We start from the raw sequence: 25,310 nt of genomic DNA, 5'->3' as shown, positions 1-25,310 counted from the left end.
AGAAGGAGGCTGTGCCTCCTCTGTGGAATAAAGTGTGGGGAGGGGAGTGATGGAAAATACAGTCTAGCAGTTGGATGAGTTCCATTCATGGAGGATCCCTGATTTCTAAACTGAGGTGTCTGTATATTATTCCACCAACCCCTGGGAGACACCAAACCCTTTTGTGACCAGAGGAGTGACAGGATGAAAGGAACGTTATGTGGCTGACTTGTGTGCAGAATGGGTCAGAGTTGGAGTGGGGACAGGAGTGGCCACTGGAGATTGGAACACCACTTAGGAAGTTACCACCATAGTTCAGGCATAGATGCTAAAGGCGTGAAATTTCACTGGTGGCAATGGGAGTGGCAATGGGAGGAAGGAAGTGAGAGTTGCTTTGAATGAAGAAGTGCTGGAACCTATCCTGGGGACATACAGAGAGGGACAATTTTATTGTAGGGTCCTGAGGGCATTTGATAGGAAAACATCCTCTTTCTTGTCCAACTCTGGTGTCTATGGGAGTGAATATGTTAGTGATTATTTTGAAATTATGAGAAAATATAAAAGAATAATTTTTAGTGCTTCTATCAGATTTCTTTTACAAGATTGGTTGGGGCAGGGTCTTTATGGAACCTCGAGAGGGCTGTTGGCATCCATACTGGAGAAGATCCACCTCTCTTCCAACCCAGAGTATGGTGAGGGTGTGGGTGGAGGGACACCTTCAAACTGTGCTGGTGGGAGCATACTTGGTACAAGATCCATTTGGATACATGTTTCAGAAGCTTTCAAGATGTGCATGTTCTTTGACCCAGTAATTCCACTTATACAAATTTGTCCTTAGGAGATATAATTGGTTTAGGAGAAATAACTGGCTTGTACAAGTTTGTGCATCTTTGCACTGTTTTGAAGAGTGGAAAACTGTGAATGACCCAAGTGTCTTGAAATAGGCACTTGGCTAAGAAATTAAGGTATTGAAACATTATTCAGCTCTTGAAAATGTTGATGGGCAACTACACTTATTTACATGGAGAAAATTCAGTATATATATATATATATTTTTTTTTGTGGTACGCGGGCCTCTCACTGTTGTGGCCTCTCACGTTGCAGAGCACAGGCTCCGCACGCGCAGGCTCAGTGGCCATGGCTCACGGGCCCAGCTGCTCTGCGGCATGTGGGATCTTCCCGGACCGGGGCACGAACCCGTGTCCCCTGCATCGGCAGGCGGACTCTCAACCACTGCACCACCAGGGAAGCCCTCAGCATATATTTTAAGTGGAAAAGCCAGTTACATGACCATATACATAGTGTATTCCATTTTTGAGAAATATAAAGTATTTACATGCATTAAAACTTCTATAAGGCTATATACCAAAATAAGAAAAATGGCTATGAGTAATAAGACAGTGCATGAATTTAATATTTGAATCTTTTCCCTCATCTGTATTTTCTTATCTGTAATGTATATTGATGTTTTGTGTAATTGTTGGAAAATAAAAATGTTGGATACAGGCTCGGTTGGAAGTGACGGAGATGATAGAATGGGAGAATGGGTGGGGTTTATATGGATATGTTTCCCACATATTGAGTGGGAAAATATTTAGACCAAAAAGGAGGATGTGTTGAAATGATAGATGAGCTGTCAAGATGTGGATACTAAGAGTCCTTATATCATATGATTAAATGAGGTAATGTGGGTAAACTGCTAAAGTAGTGCTGGAACATAGGAGTTAATTGATAAAAGCGAACACCCTTAATTAGCTAAAAGACAGGGTGGATAATTTTTAATTTACCTTTTTTTCTAAGGTGTCCTTCTGCCATACGCTAGTGTTATTTTTCCCCAGCTTTATTGAGATATAATTGACATAACATTGTGTAAGTTTAAGGTGTATGACCTGTTGATTGATATATATATATATATATATTGCAAAATGACTACCACCATAGCATTAGCTACCACCTCCATCCTGTCACATAATCACTATTTCTTTTTTGGGGTGAGAATATTTAAAATCTACTCTCTTAGCAACATTCAAATATATAATACAGTATTACTAGCTATAATCACCATGTTGTACATTAGATCCTCAGAACTTGTTAATCTTATAACTGGAAATTTGTACCATTTGACCAATATCCCCCCATTTCCTCCACCCCCAGTCCCCAGTAACTACCACTCTACTCTCTGAGTTCGTCTTTTTTAGATTCCACATATAAGTGATATCATACAGTATTTATCATTCTCTGTCTGACTTATTTCACTTAGCATAATTGCCTACAAGTTTTTCCAAAGTTATTGAAAACAGCAAGATTTCCTTCTTCTCATGGCTGTGGTATACATACTACATCTTCTCTAACCATTCATCTGTTGATAGACACTTAGATTGTTTCCATATCTTAGCCACTGTGAAGAATGATGCAATGCTTATGGATGTGCAGATATCTTTTCCAGATTTTGTTTTTATTTCCTTTGGACATATATCCAGAAGTGGGATTGCTGGATCATATGATAGTTCTATTTTTCATTTTCTTTTAAGGAACCTCCATACTGTTTTCCATAGTGGCTGTACCAATTTGCATTTCCACCAACAGTGCACAAGGGCTCCCTTTCTCCATGCCCTCTCCAACACTTGTTATCTCTTGTCATTTTGATGATACCTATTATAACAGGTGTGAGGTGATATTTCATTGTGGTTTTGATTTCTATTTCCCTGATGATTAGTGGATGTTGAGCACCTTTTCGTGTACCTGTTGGCCCAGTGGATTTTAATAAATAAACTGATAAAATAATTCCTCTGAGGAATAGGGTCTTTGTTCCCTTCTAAGAACTGAATATGTTTCCTCAATTCCATCTCATCAATTTTTACAACATTCCTAATGCCTGGGTTTAGACATGAGACATGAAGCCTAAGTATTTCTCAAAGTAGGGTTGGTGGAATTCTGGGAGTACATGTACATGTTTCTGGGTTTAAGGCATTTCCTATACATGTTTTTTAAGCGTTCTGTTTTCATTAAAGAAATTCATTATAAGTATATTCTGTATTTTCAAGTGTCACCTGGTGACTTGGGAGCCAAATTTTGTGTTTATGTTAAATACCGTCATGGCACTAAGTGTGAGCACCACTGTATTCATTGATCATAAGATAGATGTTTCCCTGCCACCCCCTGCTCCCCAGTTTTAGTATTTCTGAAGTTATGATAGATCTTATAGTTGGTGGCACCTTAGCATTGTGTCATAGTTTAAATAGAAGTATATTTTTTTCATTCTTAGTGGTATATAAAATAATGATGTATCTAAAAATCAAAGGCATCTTAGATCAATGAAATTGTTTCTCATCAATGAGACTACGTAAAGACATAATACATAGAAGATGCATTTGCTCCATAGTAAGTTAAGTATCACTTTGTACTGATAGAGGTTTGGCAGCAGTTTGAGTTACAAAACTGGCAGAGGGTTGAGGGGGAGTCATCAGACTCACCCTACTGAAGGAATGTTTAAATCAAGAGAATCTGTGTTCTTGCCATTGGTATCATATTTATGTTGCAGACTGATTTAGAGCCACCAAAGCAACATTATCAATCTCATGGAATTAATGTTAATTTAAATTTGTTTAGTTATGTAGCTTGATGTATTTTTAATTTGTGAGTTTTTTGCTTTGTACTTTGTATGAGAGTGAAGAGTGGCAGAATATGCTACCCCAAAATATGCCACTTTGGCATAAGGATTATTTTGAGCTAAAAGCACTTGAAAAATAGCAGGTACAAGAAGTACGCTCTGAACTTCCCTTTTCTTCCTGAAGACAAGAGATAAAAGTCCAATGTGAACGATGCCCTTCCTATACCAGGAAGAAAGACATATTATTGTCTCCAGAGATGGGGAGTTGAGGCTGAGAGAATTCTGTAAAACAGTTCTTGTCAAAATAACTTTTATCTTCCTTTAGTCTCCGCATATTTTAGTTTCTTTTGCACAATTGCTTTTCTTCCTTCAATCCAATATATAAGCATTTAGGTTTTGCCACTTCTTTGGATCTCATTTCCTTATGAAGCCTCCCATATCATGCAAACCTTGTGTTAAATAAATGTGTATGCTTTTCTCTTGTTAATCTGTCTTTTGTCACAGAGTCCCAGCCCAGAACCCAAGATGGGTAGAGGAAAGATGTTTCTCTCTCCAAGAGCTATAAGTAAAGGCATTGATGCCTAATTTTAGGTTGTAAATAATTAAATAAGATTATAATAATAATAATTTCAGACAATATTAGAAGCCCTTGAGTTTTCTCCTTTTTAGAATAATATTACTCAAATTTGGTAAGCAAGATATGTATGTCAAAGACATGTATATTATAGAAGAAAAGAGGGGGGTGGTACCTAGCATTTGTCAAACATTGGCATTTTATATGTTTCCCTCCCACCCCCACCTTAGTCTCAATAATCATGTCAAGTAAATATTATTATATTTCTGCTGAAGAAGAAATGGGATTTGGATAAGTTGGATAAGATTCCCAAGATCACTCCATTAGTAAGAGGCAGAGCCAGTGGCCTTCCAAACCTGAGCAACTGGTTGCTTTAAAGTTGCCTAGTATGGAGCCAAACATCTGTATAATGCCTCCATAGATACCCAACACAAAACTCCCCTTGATGAAGACAGAGACGGAGATGAGATTCTGTATGTTGACTACGTAACTTTGTAGATACCCACACAGCAAGGTGTAGAAGAAAGAGTAAAGTCTTAGGGGTTGCCTATAGGCGAGACTTGGGTGAGAAACAGAGATACTCATATTTATCTTGCTGCTCCTATGTGTCAGGTAGGGTGAGCAGTTGGAGAATGGAGCAAACAATAAAAACTTCTGTATTGATATCTTGAACTTGGGGTGCTGAGTGACTTTTCTACATGCGGTGAAAAATGAGGTCAATTTGCATAATAAAAAGCCACCGTGCAGCAGGGGCACAGGTCTGACCAGTGTCCATCTGCTCCTGCAGGTCTCTTTTCTCATCCCTTCCCATTCTTCCCTCTCCCTCCCTCGGACTTGTCTTTTCCTTTCCTCCTTCTGAGAGACCATTGGCAGTAGTCTCTGTGCTTCTGTGTCTTTTGTGGATGACCGCTTAATTCCCATGACACCAGGTGATGCACCGGTGGGCATTTGATACAGAATAATATTTGTCATTGCTGTGGTAATATGGTGACCTGGGTGTGGCTGGATGCCAAGATTTTTTGGACCTTTGTTGAACAGAGACTGAGAAGGCACCAGTCTTAACGTGGCACAGCACTATGTGCACTGCATGCAATTTTGATGTCCCACACCTGGTATTGTTTGGCACAGAATCACCCAGACTTTGGTAAGTGCTGTGTGAGACAGATATGTGACTGCCTGGTCCAGGGAGGCCACAGGGCCGGCCCAGCCACACACAGATGTCCTCATGCTTTCACATCGGAGGCTGCCACTCTCAAACATTTTGGGAAGGGCACAGTTCTGTGATTGTGGCAGCTCATCGGGGCAGGGAGGGGGCAGTGTCCTCTCTTTAGAGAGGATGGCAACTTCTGGGTAACTGAGGAAATTAGAAACTCAGAGGATATTTTGCTATTTTGGTTTTTCTCTCATCTAATTGTTTTAGGAATTTAAGTGGGTCTATCCCAGTCAAATGTGTTCAAAGGGAATTTTACAAAGATGGAGTATAGTTCTCTTATAAATTGTCACCCAAAGCATAATATTTCAAGGCTCAGGAAACTGATTTTCTATTTTTAAATTCATATTTTACTTGCCTTGTTTCAAAAGGGATTCTAAGTGTAGGTTTAGCAAATTGATGTGGTTCAGGCAAATTTTGTGTTTATGCCTCTGTTTGGTTAATTTCTCTGCTAAATTCCCTTGAGAATGGTTTTTTTGAAGAATGATTATGACTATTTTCAATGCTATCTTTTTACATTCATTTTACATCACATCCCAGGTTGAACGTTTTATTCTGATTTCTCTGTTTAAACTGTGGCTCTTCCTTGCCTTTAAACCAGAACTATCGTGCTGCCATCTCGGGGTGCCGAAGACTAGGGTAATGACCCCTGGTTTGCTCTGCCCTGAGGTGTGGTGTCAAGCAGGTCAACACATATTTACTTTCAGAGATGTGTATCTCCATGCTTTCCCCTCTCCATTGGGTCCCTCTCAGGCCTTGTGTTAAGGGCTTGGGCAATGTTAGGTTTGGGGGTAAGTCTGAGTGGAGGGAGAAGGTAGGGGGTGGGAAAGAAGCCTTATTGGATGGGTAATTTTATCCTAACAGGTTCATGCCAATGGAATTCAATCCAGCACTGGCAGTGGGCTAAGTGTAACTTTTTGGCCCTGTTGACCATTTACATTTTAAAAAGTGAAAGAGTAAGTGTAATACAAGCATCTTTGTTTGGGCATTAGAGCCTTCTGTTTATTGAGCATTTTTCTAAGTTTGCACATGGACATAACATGTTGTTAAATGGGGTGGAATTTCTTTTTGAAAATAAAACAGAATGACAGTCTATGTTACTATAAGAAATGTAATTACGAAATAGATCAGATTCTTAGTGTTGGCTGCTCAGAACATTCTGTCCTTAAGATCAATGTGCAGCAGAAACCAAATTATCATCAGAAGGTTGTTTATTTTGTGCTCAGGGAATCAGGGCAAGCTGACTTAGGTAGAAATTAGTGCTCTCAAAGTAGATGGATATCTAATTCATTTAGCGTCATTCATGTTTTTTTTCCCCTTTATAGTGATCACCTATAGGTGATCAAGTTTTTCATATTTTCCCTTTATGGCTTCTGGACTTTTGTTCATCCTGAGGAAAGTTTTCCTTACCTCTAAGTTATAAAAATAAACTCTATGATACATCTTAATACTTGGTAGTATAAATCCTCTTTATTGTTTTTTTTTTTGGAATTGTCTTCGATATTCTTGGCACTTTGTTTTTCCATATAGATTTAAAAAACAAGCTTGCCAATTTATGCACACACAGATACAGACACAGACAGACACATCACCTGTTTGGATTTTAATTGTGATTGCAATGAATCTATAGATCAATTTGGAAGGAATTAACATTTTTACAATATTGAGTTCTCCAATACATTAAGATGGTATATTTTGTCCTTTAATTATGTCTTCTTTAATTTCTTTCAATAATGTCTGAATTTTCATCTTCAGACTTGCACATATTTTGTTAGAATTATTTCTAGGACTTGGGGATTTTTGTGACTTTGTTCTTAAAATTTCATTTCTAATTTCTTGCTGCTGTTATAGGAATAGAGCTGATTATTAATAATATATTGACAGGGCCTTCCCTGGTGTCGCAGTGGTTGAGAGTCTGCCTGCCGATGCAGGGGACGTGGGTTCGTGCCCCGGTCCGGGAGGATCCCGCGTGCCACAAAGCGGCTGGGCCCGTGAGCCATGGCCGCTGGGCCTGCGCGTCCGGAGCCTGTGCTTTGCGACGGGAGAGGCCACAGCGGTGAGAGGCCCGCGTACCTAAAAAAAAAAAAAAAAAAAAAAAAATATATATATATATATATATATATATATATAGAGAGAGAGAGAGAGAGAGAGAGAGAGAGAGAGAGAGACATTGTATTGTGTGATCTTGTTAAATCATTTATTAATTTTAATAGTTTATTTATAGATTCTTTTGGATTTTCTACATACACAATAATTTTGTATGCAAATTGTCTTTCTTCCTTTTCAATTCTTGTACTTTTTCTTTTTCTTCCCTTTTTGCAAAGTCTAGCATCCCCATCATGGTGATGAATAAAAGTGATGACAGTGGCCATCCTTTTCTTATTACATATCTCAGGTGGAATCTCCTGATATTTCAACATTAACTGTGATGTTTGTTCCTTTATTTTTGTAGATAGTTTTTAATCAAATTATGGAAGTTTCTTTTTATTTCTGGATAGATAAAAGTTTTTAAACATTTTTTTTATTGGGGACTGGCACAGTGGATATGACTCTGTGCTCCCAATGCAGGGGCCTCAGATTTGATCCCTGACCAGGGAACTAGATCCCACATGCATGCCACAACTAAGAGTTTGCGTGCCACAACTAAGGAGTCCTCCTGCCGCAACTAAGGAGCCAACCTACCATAACTAAGGAGCCCACCTGCCACAACTAAGGAGCCCACGTGCTGCAACTAAGGAGCTCACCTTCTGCAACTAAGACCAGGTTCAACCAAATAAATAAATATTTTAAAAAATAAATTTTTTTTAATTGAAGTACAGTTAATTTACAATACTGTGTTAGTTTCAGGTGTACAGCAAAGTGATTTGGATATTATATTTTTTTTCGAGTCTTTTCCATTATAGGTTATTACAAGATATTGAATATTGTTCCCTGTGCAACAGTAAATCCTTGTTGTTTACCTATTTTGTATATGGTAGTGTATATCTGTTAATCCTATATTCCTAATTTATCCCTCCCCCCTTCAACTTTGGTAACCATAAGCTTGTTTTCTATATCTGTGAGTCTGTTTCTGTTTTGTAAATAAGTTCATTTGTACTTTTTTTAAGATTCCACATATAAGTGATGTCATATAATATTTGTCTTTCTCTGTCTGACTTACTTCACTTAGCATAATACGCTCAAGGTCCATCCATGCTGTCACAATGGCAAGATTTTATTCTTTCTTATGGCTGAGTAGTATTTCATTGTGTGTATCCGAATCACTTTGCTGTATTCCTGAACCTAACACAATGGTATATATGTATACCCCAATTTCTTTATTCAGTCACCCATCAATGGACACTTAGGTTGCTTCCATATCTTGGTATATTATCCATATTATCTTGTAAATAATACCTGCAGTGAACATAAGGGTGCATATATCTTTTTGAATTAGTGTTTTTGTTTTCTTTGGAAAAATATCCAAAAGTGGAATTGCTGGATCATGGTAGTCCTACTTTTAAATTTGTGAGGAGTCTCCATACTGTTTTCCACAGTAGCTACACCAATCTACATTCCCACCAACAGTAAATGAAGGTTCCCTTTTCTCTACATCCTTACCAACACTTGTTATTTTTTTTTCTTTTTTTGTTTTGTTTTGGTGTTTTTTGATAATGGCTATTCCAACAGGTGTAAGGTGGTATCTCATTGTGATTTTAATTTGCATTTCCCTGATGATCAGTGATGTTGAGCATCACTTCAAGTGTCTGTCTGCTGTCTGTACGTCTTCTTTGGAAAAATGTCTTTTCAGGTTGTCTGCCCATCTTTTAATTGAGTTGTTTGTTTTATTGTTATTGATTTGTATGAATTATCTGCATATTTGGATATTAACCCCTTATCGAATATATCATTTGCAAATATCTTCTCCCATTCAGTAGGCTGCCTTTTTCATTTGTTGATATTTTCCTTCACTGTGCAAAGCTTTTTACTTTGAAGTAATCCCGTTTGTCTATTTTTGTTTTTATCATCTTTGCCTGAGGAGACATATCAAAAAAAATATTGCTAAGACTGATTCAAAGAGCATACTGTCTATGTTTTCTTCTAGGAGTTTTATGGTTTTAGGTCTTATATTTAAATCTTTAATCCATTTTGAGTTTACTTTTGTATATGGTATGAGAAAGTAGTACATTAATTATTTTGCATGTAGTTGTCCAGTTTTCTCAACACAATTTATTGAAGAGACTGTCTTTTCCCCATTGTATATTTTTGCCCCTTTTGTCATAGATTAATTGACCTTGTAAGTGTAGATTTATTTCTGTGCTCTCTATTCTGTTCCATTGATCTATGTTTCTGTTTTTGTGCCAGTACTATACTGTTTTGAGTATTGTAGCTTTGTAGTATAATTTGAAATCAGGGAATGTGATATGTCCAGCTTTGTTCTTTTTTTCTCAAAGTTGTTTTGGCTATTTCAGGTCTTTTGTATTTCCATATAAATTTTAGAATTATTTGTTCTAGTTTTTTGAAAAATGCCATTGGTGTTTTGATAGGATTCCATTTGAATTTGTAGATTGGCCATTTTAACAATATTAATCCTTCCAATCCATGAGCATGGTATATCTTTCCCTTTGTTTGTGTTGTCTTCAATTTCTTTTATCAATGTTTTATAGTTTTCTTAGTACCAGTCTTTTACTTTCTTGCTTAGGTTTATTCCTAGGTTTTTTATTCTTTTCTTATGCAGTTGTAAATATTTTCATAATTTTTATTTCTGATAGTTTGTTGATAGTGTATAGAAATTCTACAGATTTCTGTATATTAATTTTGTATCCTGAAACCTTACTGAATTTATTAGTTCTAATAGTTTTTTGGTGGCATCTTTAAGATTTTCTATAAATAGTATCATGTCATCTGCAAACAGTGACAGTTTTACTTCTTCCTTTCCAATTTGGATGCCTTTTATTTCTTTTTGTTGTCTGACTGCTGTGGCTAGGACTTCCAATAGTATGTTGAATAAAAGTGGTGAGAGTGAGCATCCTTGTTTTGTTCCTGATACTAGAGGAAATGTCTGTGTCCTTCCCTGGGTTAGGGAAGTTTCCAGCTATTATTTCTTCAAATAAGTTCGCTGCCCCTTTCTCTGTCTCTTCTCCTGGGATCTCTATAATGCAAATGGTAGCTTAATGTCATTCCAGAGGTCTCCTAAACTATCCTCATTTTTTAAAATTCTTTTTTGTTTTTTCTGTTCAACTTGTGTGATTTCCACTACACTGTCTTCCAGTTCACTGATCCATTCCTCTGTATCATCTAATTTACTGTTGATTCCTTCTAGTGTACTTTTTAAAAATTTTGGCCATGTTGGGTCTTCATTGCTATGCACAGGCTTTCTCTAGTTGCGGTGAGTAGGGGCTACTCTTTGTTGCAGTGTGTGCGCTTCTCGTTTGCGGTGGCTTCTCTTGTGGAGCATAGGCTCTAGGGTGTGCAGGCTTCAGTAGTTGTGGTGCGTGGGCTCAGTAGTTGTGGTGCGTGGGCTCTAGAGCACAGGTTCAAGTAGTTGTGGCACACGGGCTTAGCTGCTCTGTGGCATGTGGGAGTTCTTTCTACTACAAGGACACTGATGCTAACGAGGAAACTCCCAAAACAGCTGCACGAGCTTTAAGAGCAGAATCTCTGTTTCCTATACCCCTCAGGCTCTTCTGTTTGCAAGCTCCACTGGCCTTCAAAGTCAGACATTCTGGAGGTTTGTCTCCCTGGTGCAGGACCCCCAGGCTGGGGAGCCCAATATGGGGCTCAGATCCTTTGCTTTTTGGGGAGAACCTCTGTGATTGTGTTTATCCTCCCACTTGTGGGTCACCTACCCAAGGATGTGAGTCTTGGATATATTGTGTGTCTGCCCCTCCTACCCATCTCATTGTGGTTCCTTCTTTATAGCTTCAGTTGTGGAAGATGTTTTCTGCTAGTCTTCAGGTCATTCCCATAGATAGTTGCTCTGTAAATAGTTGTAATTTTGATGTTCCCATGAAAGGAGGTGAGTTCAGGGGCTTACTCCTCCACTATCTTGGCCACACCTCCCCTCTTTCTTATTTTCTAATACAGGTTTCCACTGCTGTCCAAAAGTAGAGTGTTCACAAGCCAAAATGGCTTAAAGTGAAGAAGCAATTACCTTAGGACAAATATTGTTAATGGATGCACAAAATAAACTGAGATAAAGCACAGATGCTCACAGACACAGTTCAAAGCTATGGCACCTTGATGCTGAGATGATGAGTGTAGCTCACAGGGAAGGAGCTTGGCAGTGAATGCTACTCTCACTCCTTGGGGTACATGCTGCTTCCATAATAGCTTGGCTTGCTGCAAAACAAAGGCTGAATGCTATTTTCTCTTTTCATCTTTTTCCATAAAAGCAAAAATTGCCTTTGGATTTCTTTCAGTTTGTGAAAACAGGTACTAATGTAGGTCTTTTGTAAAAAAGCAAGTAGCATGAAGCAAACTTTCAAAAAGCAGGGGAAATTTGTGTATGCATTAATTTCCATAAATTTAGCACTGTTTTCACTGGATACCATAATTTTTGATAAGTTGTATCAATATTTTGATTTTCATTTATATCAAAATATTTAAAAATTTCTTTTGTGACTTCTTCTTTGACACATGTTTTAAGAGTGTGTTGTTTAATCTTCAAATATTTAGAGATTTTGCAGCTATCTTTCTGTTATTGATTTCTAGTTTAATTCCATGTGGTCTGAGAGAATACTTTGTATGCTTTCTACTCTTTTAAACTTGTTAAGTGTGTTTTATGGCCTAAAATGTGGTCTGTCTTGGTTAATATTTTATGTGAGCCTAAGAAGTATGTGTATTTTTTGCTGTTGTTGGATTAAATATTCTACCAATGTTAATTAGATCCGGTTGATTAATGGTGTTTTTTTTCTCCCTTTACATGAGACAGGAAGTCTAGATGGAGCTGGAACCAGCCAGTTGTCCTTCCCCCAGGTCAGATAAGGCCCTGGTAATGTAGTTTCCCTTTCAGGATAGCCTTTGTTATGGAGAACATTTTGGATGTATTTCAAAATGTTTATTTTTCCCCTGGGCATAATTCAAAATGGTTATTTTCCCCTCCCCCTGACAGAAATATGAGGGAAATTTTCTCTGATCTTCATTGTGAGAACCTGTTGGCTTCCATCAGGGAAGAAAATAGTGAAAATGTGATGATCCCCTCGAAAGTGACCCTGCCCATAGATTTTTAACTCTTAAGCTAGTCTACATCCAGCCTCTAGCAATTCAAAATGACCATTGAAGGTATTCTGACCAGTTACTGCTTCAAGTAGTCTCATCTTAGCTGTGATTCTTCCTATATCTCCAGACTTTGGGGGTGTTGTTTTGCCCTGTGACCTCAATTCTCTGATCAATCTTAGAGAAGTTGTTGATTTTCTATTTGTTCAACATTTTTCTTATTGTAAGGAGGGCAATGAGGACTTTCAACTCTTCATATGTTGGAGCTGAAGCTGAAGGTCACTATTACATTTTTACTTTGAGAATTTCCATTTGATTCTTTTCCCCCCACATTTCAGTTATTGGGTGAAAACATCTATCTTGTTTTCTGTTTTCTTGAACATATCAATCACAATTCTTTTAAAGTTTATGTCTGATACCTCTAATAGCTTAATCTTCTATAGGTCCATTTCTATTGTTCATTTCTTTTCCTCCTTTAAAAAAATTCTGTTTGTCATATCTCTTGGTATGCTTTTGTTTGAGTGCTAAATATTATGAATGAAAAATTCTAGAAAATGTAGATGACTTTGTCTTGATTTGTAGAAGATTTGCTTTGGCTTTGGCAAAGCAGTATAAGAGTAAATTACCTTAAGCTAATCAAGAATTGAACTAATTTGAGTTTGGATTTCAATCTTTGTCAGACCTATTCTATTTCTAGTTCACCCTTATTCCTAGGGTGTAATCCTTCAGGGGTTCTAACTGACAGCCTAGGGAATTTATTAGTTCCCCCAATCTTGGAAATCTACAAACTCCAACTTTTACCTTCCCTGCACTATGAAGCTGCCAAAAGCTCAGTTTATCTTCCTAGCCTCTTAATCGCCTTTTTCTTTTTCTTGGTTTCTTTGCTTCTAGCTCTACACCCATTTAAGAATTGGTGAATGCCTCAAAGAGAAAATCAGTTTCATTTCTTTGTAATTTCCTTTCTCCAAGATCTTAGCCCATCAAATCCTGGATGTGTAGGTAGCCCTAAGTTCTAGATTTTGAATCCTTAACTCTGTGTAACTGCTGAAAGTTCTACTAAGGTTTTTTGACTCTTAGCAGCTTATTTTTCAGTCTCTCCACCCATGTTGATAATGAATTGACAAATGCTTCAAGAGGAAAATTGGTGTCAAATGTGTTTCACCTCTTTAAGCTTCCCTTCTCTCCACGATTTTGGTACTTCAAATCCTGGCTGCTTTCACAGCTCTCCAATGTCTTTTTTTTTTTTTGGTTGTGTTAGGTCTTCATTGCTGTGCACAGGCTTTCTCTAGTTGTGGTGAGCAGGGGCTATTCTTCGCTGCGGTATGTGGGCTCTAGGTGCGTGGGCTTCAGTGCTTCCAACACGCTGTCTCAGTAGTCGTGGCACGCGGGACCTGGAGCGGGTGGGCTTCAGTAGTTGTGGCTCACAGGCTCTAGAGCACGGGCTCGGTAGTTGTGGTGCACAGGCTTAGTTGCCCTGCGGCACGTGGGATCTTCCCGGACCAGGGATCAAACCCATGTCCCCTGCATTTGCAGGCGGATTCTTAACCGCTGCACCACCAGGGAAGTCCCTCTCCAATGTCTTTAAACAATTTAACTTGTTTAAATGTAATAACAATTGATTTTTCAGCTTTTCTTGTCCTTCTAAGTGAGAGGATTGGTCTTCTATTAGTAGGCTGTCATAGCCAGAAGCAAACTATCCTCTATAACTTTGAATGTAATATTTTTATTACCATCCCATGCAAAATATTTTCAAATTTTAATTCTGATTTCTTCTTTGACCCATGGGTTATTTAAAAATGTATTTCCTAATTCCAAAAAATATGCAGATTATTGGTTATATTTTTATGATTGATTTTTAGTTTATTGCACCATGGTTAGGGAACACACACCGTATGATTTCAATCTTTTGAAATTTGTTAAAACTTGCTTTATGTCCCAGTATATGATCAATTTTGATACAGACATACCTCAGATATATTGTGGGTTCAGTTCCAGATCACCACAACAAAGTGAATATCAAAATTAAGTGAATCACATGAATATTTTAGTTTCCCAGTGCCTATAAAAGTTATGCTTACAGTATCATAGTCTATTAAGTGTGCAATAGAATTATGTCTAAAAAATAATGTACATACCTTAATTTAAAATACTTTATTGCTAAAAAATTCTGTCATCTGAGCTTTCAGCGAGTTGTACTCTTTTTGCAATAATAACATCAAAGATCACTGATCACAGATCACCATAACAAATATAATGATAATGAAAAACTTCGAAATATTGTGAGAATTACCAAAATGTGACACAGAGACATGTAGTGAGCAAATGCTATTGGAAAAATTGTACCGATAGATTTGACGCAGGGTTGCTACAAACCTTCAATTTGTAAAATATGTAGTATCTGCGAAGTGCAATAAAGGGAAGTACAATAAAATGAGGTATACCTTGTATATGTTCCATATGTTTTTTTGAATGAAACTTTTGTGATTGTTGAGTGTAGTTTTATACCAATTAGGGATTGAACTAATTGAATCATATTTGCTAATCATGTTCAAATCTTCTATATTTCTGCTATTTTTATATACTTATTCTGTCATCTACAAAAAAAGATATTTTAAAATCTCCCACTATGATTGGGCACCTCTATTATTTCTTATAGTTCTGTCCATTTTTTGCTTTATATACCACATCTTTTTTTTTCAGAGATGAAAGACAATTTATTACTCACATCAATAGCAGTAGCCAGAGTATCAGCATTTTTACACCAGTTCCTGGATCCCATTTCCCAGCTGGTGATATGAAGAGAGCCAGATGACACCAACACACACAATGAGATGTGTCACAGAAGAACTCTGAGCTTAAAGAATCTGAGTCTTTTATCCTTACTAGCAAATCTTACCTTTGCTCATGAGGGAGACACTATCTCTATCTTCCAAGGCTGTTTGCTATACAACCTTGAAAAGATAGTTCAGAACAATGGGCAGTGAGTGCCTTACTCAGAATATGTGCAGGCACATGACAAAGCCACAGAGAATTGTCTCCCAACAGAGTGCAGCTTGAGAAGGATTTATTGCACCTAGCCTCGATCAGATGACCAATTAATGATTTCTGACACTGACCCTGGAGAAAGTACTTGCAACATTTATGCCACATATTGCATATTTCATAATTAGTTACCAAAAAAGATATAAAACTATAAGAACTATAAGAGAGTTCAGTGGTAATATACAAAATAAGTATATATGAAATCATGATATATACCACATCTTCTAATCCTAAATTTTATCCTACTTGAGATTTGAATGGCTTCTTGAATATGTAGCTTGACATTTTGGAAAGTTTCAGAAAATTGTCAACCATTATTTCCTCAGATATTACTTCTGCCTCATTCATTCTCTCCTCTATTCATTCTCTTCTCTTCCTGGATTTCAAGTATACATACGTTACTTGAAATCTTTCTGTATTCTCTGTCTCTTAGCTACTCAATGTTTTCATCCTTTTGTGACTCTGGCATTTTTTCTGGATAGTTTCTTCCAACCTACCTTCCTGTTCAATAATTTTCTTTTCACCTGTATGTACTCTGCTGTTAAATCCTTCCATTCAGTTCTTAATTGAGATTATTCTATTTTTCAGGTCTAGAATTTGTTTTATACTTTTTAATAGTTTCCATTTATCTGCAGAAATTCTCTATATTGTCCTTTATCTCCTTAAGCATAGTAAGCATATTTATTTTAAATCTATGTCTGATATATCTGATAACTCTAATATCTGAAGCCCTGATGTGTCTTTTTCTATTGTGTGCCATTTCCGATGACTTTTGTTAATTTTGTCTTGTCTTCTTGTGTACTTGGTTGTTTTCTATTGTGTGCTAGATATAGTATTTTACGAAACTTCAGAAAAAATTTGAGGCCGATATTGTTTCTCTCTGAAGAAAATTTGTATTTGTCTCTGCAAGGCACCTAGAGGCATTAGCACTCTGGAATTACCTTAATCCAATTTCCAATGGTTGGGATTACTTAAAGTTAAACTGAAGTCCTTGTAAAAGCCTGTCTACATGACCTTTTTTTTTGTTTTAGATTCCATATATATGTGTTAGCTTATGGTATTTGTTTTTGTCTTTCTGACTTACTTCACTCTGTATGACAGACCCTATGGTCATGAAGAACCTAGGGGCAAGACGGGAATAAAGATGCAGACCTACTAGAGAATGGACTTGAGGACACGGGAAGGGGGAAGGGTAAGCTGGGACAAAGTGAGAGAGTGGCATGGACATATATACACTACCAAACATAAGGTAGATAGCTAGTGGGAAGCAGCCGCATAGCACAGGGAAATCAGCTCGGTGCTTTGTGACTACCTAGAGGGGTGGGATAGGGAGGGTGGGAGGGAGGAAGACGCAAGAGGGAAGAGATATGGGGATATATGTATATGTATAACTGATTCACTTTGTTAGAAAGCAGAAATTAACACACCATTGTAAAGCAATTATACTCTAATAAAGATGTTAAAAAATAAAAAAAGCCTATCTACGTCTCCTTCACTCTGACTCTGAGGTGCAGCTCTTTCAGTATCACAATCCAAAGATTTTAGGGTTTACCAGGTATACCTCTTGGCAAGATTTGGATTCCAGTACCTGTCTCCCTAGTCCCCCAAGGCTACCCAAAATTCTACATAGCCTCCCAGTAGTTCCTTCAATAACTGCATATGTGCCATTGGGAAAAGTGGCCGTAATATTAAGCTCAACTTTTCCCACTCCTATTTTGAACCAGGTATTCTTCACCATTTTGTTAGCCCTCTAGTGCCTTCAGGGAAATGAAAATCTATGTTCTGTCCAGCTTCTCCAGATCAGCAGGAGGATTGGTTTCATTTACTCATCTTCCATTTCCCTAACTCGTTATTGAGAACTTTTGGTAAATTTTTGTAGAAGTATACCATATACACAGAATAGTGAACAAATCCTAAGTGTTCAGCTCAATAAATTTTCACAAAGTGAGTAAGGAACAAAACATGAACAGTACATTGGAAGCTTCCCCCATGTGCCCATCTAGTCAATAGTGCATCCCAAGGGTAACCACTATTCTGACTTCTAAAACCATGGATTAGTCTTATGTGTTTTTTTTAAACTTTCTGTAAAGGAAGTCACACAGTATGTATTCTTTTGTATCTTTTTTATTTTAGCTAACATTGTGAGATTAATCCATACTGTTGCATATATAGTATTCATTGCCATTTATGAATATACTCCACATTTATGAATATACTGTATTTTATTTATCCATTCTACTGTTAATGGATATTTGAGTTGTTTCCAGTTGGGGATAATATGAACAGTGCTACTATGCATATTGTTATTCTTGTCTTTTGGTGAACATATGTATGCATTTGTGTTGTGCATAAGGTCACCAGTTGTGCATATTTTTAGTCTGAAGACAAAATTAAGATCTAGATTCTGGAGTGTGTGAACTCAGCAAGGTAAATGTTGCCTTGTGGGGGTCTGTCTGAGAAACCAGGTGGTCTTTACTAAGAGACAAGTCTGTTCATCTCCATGTCCCATTGACCTTAGCAGTTGGCACTATACCTAGAATGTATTATGCCTTAAATATATGTCTCAGAAATAATCAGTGGTGACATTTTGGCAAACATCACTCCTTATACATATAAAAGCATGTACAAATCTTTATAAAAAGCCAGTATTTCCAAGAAAATGAGCAGAGGCAATAAATATCTAAATTATCTCTTGCTCTATGTCTTATTTCATGCAATGTGCTTTCTCATGGGTCCAAGAAAGATAATGGATATTAGCGGCTGAGTGGAGGGGAAGTGAAGAGATGGGCTGTTGCCCTATATTCTAAGAGAAGATAAAGAAGTATAAACTGAAATAGTTGCTCCAGGAGAAGATAGGTTCCTTCCTTGGAAATTAGAGAAAGGCAAATTTCAACAAAATGGAAATGCCTTATCTTTTGGTCTCTAGGATTGGCAAAGAAAAAATGAGTGACAGGTCTGGTGTGCTGCGGGGGAAAGGAGAGGGGCGGGCATAGTCTTGCATCACTACTGGTAGGAGAGAAACTTGGAGACCATGGCTCATTGGTGACGTATCTCAGTTGACCAAGAATTGTGGAGAGGTGGTCTTTTTGGTCCGGCCATCAGCTTCCTGTTGATATCAGGGAGATGTGTTTGTAGCCAAGTGAAGAAGGAAGAGACTTCTCTGATTGTGTTCAGGTTGGTGTGAGAGTGAGCATTGCCTGGGGAGTCTTGGGGTCGCGGTGGAGTTAGGTAGCAGAGACCTGAAGGGGCAGAGTCAGCTTTCCCCACACCCTCCGGCTATCCACCAGCTCATTTTAGTTCTCTAAATGGTGCATGAGGTCGGGGGGAGAGCTGATGCTGGGATCTGGGAGTGAGAGGTGGGGACCGTTTGACAGTCTTGAATCAGTAAAAGGTAGGAACTGTGGCCTAACACCCTGCACTAAATGTTCACAGACCTTTATCTGTTGGTTAGCTTGTCTGTCTGTAGGGGGCAGCACAACCCAAAGGAAAGGAAGAGGAAACCCATTACATACAGGATATTTAGTAGAAACTGAAGTGAGTTCTTTCAAGGAAACGTGGGGCCTGGGCCGGTCACAAGGTGGCGGTAGAGGCAGGTCCCAAACCAGAACCTGTTCTTTCACTATCCTGCCTTCAGAAAAGCATTACTTAACCCCAATCCTTTTAGGCTCTGGGGAAGCAGTGTTTATAGAGCAGAAATGACGGGTAGAACAGAAAAGTGGCCATTTGATGGAAGAAACCGAGGTCAAGAGAGTGACTGGGGCGCAGAGCAATGGAAAAGGTGGGCATTTGTGGGGGAAGGATGGGGTGATGAAAGGGTCTGGAGGGCAGGGTAGGGGCTGTGCCTAAGACCTAAATGGGAGACATTTGAAAGCCAGACTTCTCACTCTGGAGAGAGGACACATATGTGCCTGTACATCTACCAGTCTCCATTCTTTCTTCTGTGTCTACAAGTAGACATAAATCTAGGCAAAGGAAGAACGAAATTGCTCTACACATTGTTATCTCTTGGAGATAGGGATGGGGAGGGAGGTTGGAGTCAAAATGCAGGGTCTAGAGGCAACTCAGCTACCTCTCCTTGTCTTTGTTCTCCTCTCCTCTTACTTGGGTGCTGGAAAAGTTAAATGCTGTACCTCTGAGGAAACAGTGGGAATGAGCTTAAAGGAGATAAATACCAGAGGAGAAACGTTTGAAAGTTAAGACCCTAACTCAGGAAAGAGAGATACTGATACCCTTGTATCCTGAGTATTGACATGTATATCTATGGAAACTCATATGAAAGCTCTATGTATTTGCATTTCCACTAGTTTCCGGTCAGATGGCAGTTAGTGCAATTTGTGTCCAGGAAAAGAACGTCTAACAGTCTCCTACCTAGAACACTACAATTAGATAGCTTTTAAAAGAGTGAGAACCTCCTGTGACTTCTCACAGTTATAGAGTATGCTCGAAATGCTGATTTAGTGAAAGCAGTTCTGGAGGTCAGGGCTAGAAGTTGGTACAGTGTTCATCCAATAATCAGAAGAGGATATAACCACAGTGAGAAACAACCAGAATTGTAGGGAACTTCATATGGATAAGGATGGGTAAGGGGTCTGGTCTTTACTCAAAGATCCAGGAAAAGCCAAGTCCTGGGGATGAGGTTGACATGAGATATGGGCGGTAGGAACCTAGGGCCTCTCAAAGAAGAAATAGTCTGAATGAAGAAAAATCACTCTTTCACTAATGAAAATGAGGACTATTTTTTAGTGATGCTTAAGATATTGAAAATTTCAGTTGTGTTCTTGGCCTCTCCAAGTGCCCTTTCATTCAGGGAAAAGTGTTGTTAGCTCAGCCCAGGGACACTGGTTTTTCATTTAGCCACGATATCAATAGTCATTTGGCCAGCCTCTCCATTGCTGGAAACACGATCCCTATTCCCGACCCTGCTGTTGAGGCTTTCTGTGCCCTGGATAACTTGAAAGCCAGTGTTGAAAATCAGGGCCAGATTAAGATGTACATCAACGAAGTGTGTCGGGAGACTGTGTCACTTTGCTGCAACTCATTTCTGCAGCAGGCCGGATTAAATTTGTTAATAATCATGACAGTTATTAATAACATGCTTGCCAAGTCCATTTCAGACTTGAAGTTTCCTTTGATACCAGAGGGAAGTGAATGTGCTGAGGGGCACGTTGTGAAACCCTTGATGGGTTTGTCTGAAAAGCCAGTCTTGGCGGGGGAGTTGCTGGGAGCCCAGATGTTGCTCTCCTTCTTGTCCCTCTTTATCAGGAACGCAAACAGACAGCTTCTCCCAGAAATCCCGGCCTCTTAAATGGCCCCCTCCAACAGGATGGGACTGATCCACCCCGAACCAAAACCCGATCAGTGAACCACACACTTGTGTTCTCAATCAAAGACTCTGCAGTGGGTGCTATTGAAGATCCAGCCTTAGCCAGTAGCCGTATCTCTGGGTGAAAGTTACACTTGCTAAATCCAGGACCACTCTCTTGTTGGCCAGGCAGGGGTTCCCACAGAGCTTTGAGTAACCTCTTGGTTTTGCAGTCTGCAGGCAGTGCGCATTGTAAATTGCTCCCTTGCGGCCTTCTTCCTGTGGTAAAGGGATCATTTCAGCTGTGTGGTGAAAGGACAACATTTTCTAGCCTGACAAGGGATGCCTTGCCTGTGGTGGTCTCCCTGTCTAAGCTGGACCGTCTTGTGGAGACCAGACCCATATGGGAGCTTGTGCCGAAAATGCATTGGTTGCTGCGTAGGTTGAATTCTTTTTCATTTACTCTCTTTTCTTCACGAGCCTATGGATGGTAAACCTGTTCAGCAAAAAATGTACACTCCCCTTCTATGAGTTGTACTGACTCAGCCTCGTCCACCAAGTCTGCATTTTTATGTATCACCAATAAAGCTGTGTGCTTTAGCTGGCAAAAACGAGAACATGGTACTTGTCTTTGAGTTTATAGTCTGCGTGAAGAGGAAGCCCAAAATACATGATCAGTGCTAACTAACTGGGGCGTTTGCTCCTGAAGAATGTCCGCCTAGCAGTGCCCACAGGAGGCAGTGGAAGAGATGGGCTGCAGGGTTCAGGATAAGCTTCCAGAAGGGGCTGGGGGCGGGGCTGGGGCAGGGGAATGGGGTGGAGGGTGGAATTAAGAAGGACTGCTGGGAGGACTAAAGGAGACAGCACCTGTGAAGCAGGCAGCACAGTGCCTGATGCAGAGGAATCCTTCCCTCGATGAAGTTGTCTTTCCTCGCCTGCTGGCCTCTTAGAGAGGAAGGTCAGTATCCTTGAGGTTTTGTCTACACATCCTTGGGGGCCACAGGGCAACCCATCCCTGCACAAGTTAGTGCACAGTTATAGCAGTAACAGTTGCTACTTGCTGAGTGCCTGCTTTGTGTTGTTCTCTCTCCTGAGAAGCAGCTGTGAAACCTACTTCCAGGCCCCCTCCCTTCCTTGGGATGCCAAGCTCAAATTCCTGGCCGAGTGAAAAGGCTTGGCCGTTGCTTCCTCTGGCCAAGGAAGGGCAGAACCTCCTTTCTGCCCTATCCCTGGTACTTCTGTGGGATCCAGGAAGGGGACAGTGGAGGCCTCCGTGAATCCCCGAAGGGGTGGGAGGGCAGATGCTGAGGGGCGTGGCATGGCCATGGCTGGTCCATCCATCAGGAGACATATTCATGCCCTCCATCCAAGCCCCTGGCACCCCTTGGAGGAAAGGAAGAACACAGCCCTGCACACTGAACCACTCCATGAATCTGGGCAACTCATTCCACCACCCCCTCCCAACATTTACAGACCCCTCCCAGCAAGCCTCAGCCCCTGCATCACCAAAGCCAGGTTCCCTGCGTGTTGTTGATGTGTCCTGAAATGGTTCTCCTCCTCAAAGCCCTGGCTAACAGAGGGGACAAGAAGCTTCCTTTGGGCGGTGCTGCTTCTGAGCTCGGTGCCCTCTCCTGGTCTCCCTGGGATGTGACTCTGGGCCACTGCTCCCTGGGCATCAGCTGTGTACAAGTGCTCTGCCTTCTGACTGCCCTCCTCCATATAGAGCATAGTTTTATTTCAAATTTTTAGGGTTTTTTTTTCAATTTTTTCCTCCCTTCTCCTGGAGTTTGGGGAGCAGGTGGGTTGCCACTCTCCTGCTTGTACTCATCCACCCCACAGTTTGGGCTGACTAGTAGTCACGGGTGCCTGCCAGGGACTCTGCCCCTTCCCAGGCCCTGCTGCCTTGATGGGCCAGCATGTGACTGTGGTTGCTGCAACATCACACCCGCAGCAACGTTCACCCCGCTGGGGCTTTGTTTGCTGGCTCTGGGGCTCTGTCTTGTTTCCAAAGAGCTGCTAACGTGGTCCCCCCTTTCTCCCAAGCCAGCCTCAGGTGGGCTGGGCAGTCTGTTTCCCACGCAGGATTGCCCTGCGGGCAGCCCTGCATGCACTTGTCCCAGTGGAGCCTGCTGGCCGATGGTGTCTTCAGCGACACCTTACTGCTCAGCCTCTGTAATCTCAGCCCAAAGGCAGAGCATTTCTCCTTCCTCCTGGCTCGGGGTCCCAAATTAACACGTGCTTCCCTCCTGCTCTGCACTCTGCCGAGTCCCCCGTTTTGAGTCCTGCCACAGGTAGTAGGCCCACCATCTCTGAGGCAGGCATTTGGCACTTTCAGGCCACAGCTGACTCCTATCGCAGGGAGGACCTCGGAGACCTTCTGCCCATCTCCTGAGCAATTCTGTCACAGGGCAGCCTGCCAGCATTGATGTGTCTCCACGGTGTGGTCTTGGCCCAAGTCAAGAGCCCCTTCTCCATTTGCTGGCACTGCCCTCCCGAAAACACTCCCTGCGTGTGGAAGCACAGGGCTCTGGTCTGCCCTTCATCCCTTTGTTGGTTGCTGTGCCAGGGCAGGAGCCCAGTTCCCAGTTCTGCCTACTACCGGGGTGCGGAGGGGGACTTCAGAGGGGGGCGTGGAGGGGGGGGCGCAGGGGGCGGGGCGCATGCCTGCCAGTCAGGGCCTGATTAAGACATTCAGAGGCTTTCAGCACTGGAAAGACTAAGGTGCCTCCTCCCATGCTTAATTCAAAAATGAAACAGCAGGGGACCACCAAGCACAAACTAACCCACCTCTCTTCTGCAACCAAATGAGCTTCTTGCCAGGTTTCCCCATGGCAAACATTAGACAAGGTCATCAAAGCTTGAGCTTGTCACACTCTGTGGGGAGATGCCTGCCTTGATGGGGTCGCCCTAGCCGAAGCTGTCTCTTTGGTAAATCTGGAACTGCCTCCACAGACTGCTCTCCAGCTCCAGAAAGGGCCTTGGATTCCCTTCTTCTTCATCTCATTATCTTGTCTACACTTTGTGCCTGTAGGTACTGATTTCTGCACTAACTCCCAGCCTGCTACATCTCCTGGGAATTTTGTTATTTGACCCCCCACTGCACCCCTCCCTGCCATAAGTGCAGGCAAGGTTGCAGACATCCAGCTTCCCAGCTGGTACACCCAGTCTCACACAATGCATCCCCACGGGGGCCCTTAGTGCCACTCTCAGAGCAGTTTCAACCACGATCCCCTCACTTTGAAATGTCACCAGGGACAGGCACAGCCCTCACCAAGTCGGTCTCTACGCTGGGCCACCGCAGCACCTTTTGGCTAAGAGTGTGACAGCTGTGTGCAGCACTGCCCCCCACCTCCTCGTAGCGGCCACCAGTTGGTCTAAGATGTGATGGGCACTGCAGCACAGTCCTGTGGGGCATCAGTCAGTCCCTTGTCTGCTCCTCATGCTGCATGGATCACCTTACACTCTGTCGCTTCCCCCTTCACTTTACTCACGACCTCCTCTTCCCCTGAAGGCTCATTTTCCCTTATTGCCTCTTGCTTTTGCGTGTGGCTTAGGACGGCCTTCCCCACTTCCCAATTACAAAAGGAGTCTCCTATATGGTTTCCTAATTCTTTCATACCTTTCTACTTAAAGGGTTGTCTCAGGGATATACTTGGAATTTCCTGACTCCTTTTCCAAATGGATAACCTGTTAACCCAGCACCACTTATCACTCCATTCTCACGGTATAATTGGTGCATTCTGGGACCTTCATGCACCCAGCTGAGCATCCTCGCTGTGGCTGCCTGCTGTGGAATTCCTCTTGGGGCACAACCCTTTCTCCCAGGAACCCCTCACTGACTCGGGGACCCTCTGCTCACTGGGTGGCCTGTGGCAGGTGGGGTGCGTGTGTTGGCAGGGAGGCTGTGTTGGTGCCTGTGAGCAGGTGTCTGCCCCAGGTACCTTCTCAGGACATGCTCTGGCCCACAGGAAATTTAGGGACCCCCCTGCCCTGCCTGCTTTAGCACCAAGGGAGATGGGACTGTTTTCCTCCCTCACCAAAATTGCCTCATTTTTGTGAGGCAAAGCAAGTTTTTTTCTATATATAGACTTGCTCAACAATTTACATGGTAGTCATTACCCACACTGGAAATATGGCTATTGTTACATGTTGAAATCACCATGGTTTCTCTCAACCCTTCCCTTTATTTTTCTTTTGTGTGATATATTTGGTCAATCAGGAATTTACATTTTCTGTGTCTATCAATATTTTCCTATTAAACTTCTATATTTCTATTTTACTTTGGATAGTCTTGGACAGCCCAAGGTTATTAGAAAACATTTGGCTATATTTCCTTCTAATACAAATAGTTTCCTTTTCAAAGTAAGTTCCTTTGTTAACCTGTTAGTGGTGTGTG

The 25,310-nt window shown here is 40.9% G+C and overlaps 1 protein-coding gene across 1 annotated transcript; it reads left to right on the top strand.

Moving 5' to 3' along the window:
- Nucleotides 1–20,188: 20,188 nt before the first annotated feature.
- LOC117310183 (protein ARMCX6-like) lies at nucleotides 20,189–21,531 on the top strand. The gene is made up of 2 exons (XM_033849283.2): nucleotides 20,189–20,192; nucleotides 20,367–21,531. Exons 1-2 carry the CDS (start codon nucleotides 20,189–20,191, stop codon nucleotides 20,915–20,917), a joined length of 555 nt encoding a protein of 184 aa, XP_033705174.1. The 3' UTR covers nucleotides 20,918–21,531.
- Nucleotides 21,532–25,310: the final 3,779 nt, after the last annotated feature.

The sequence above is a fragment of the Tursiops truncatus genome, chromosome X (genome assembly GCF_011762595.2).
Source record: "Tursiops truncatus isolate mTurTru1 chromosome X, mTurTru1.mat.Y, whole genome shotgun sequence".
NCBI lineage: Eukaryota > Metazoa > Chordata > Mammalia > Artiodactyla > Delphinidae > Tursiops > Tursiops truncatus.
This window is presented reverse-complemented; position numbering and strand designations above follow the sequence as displayed.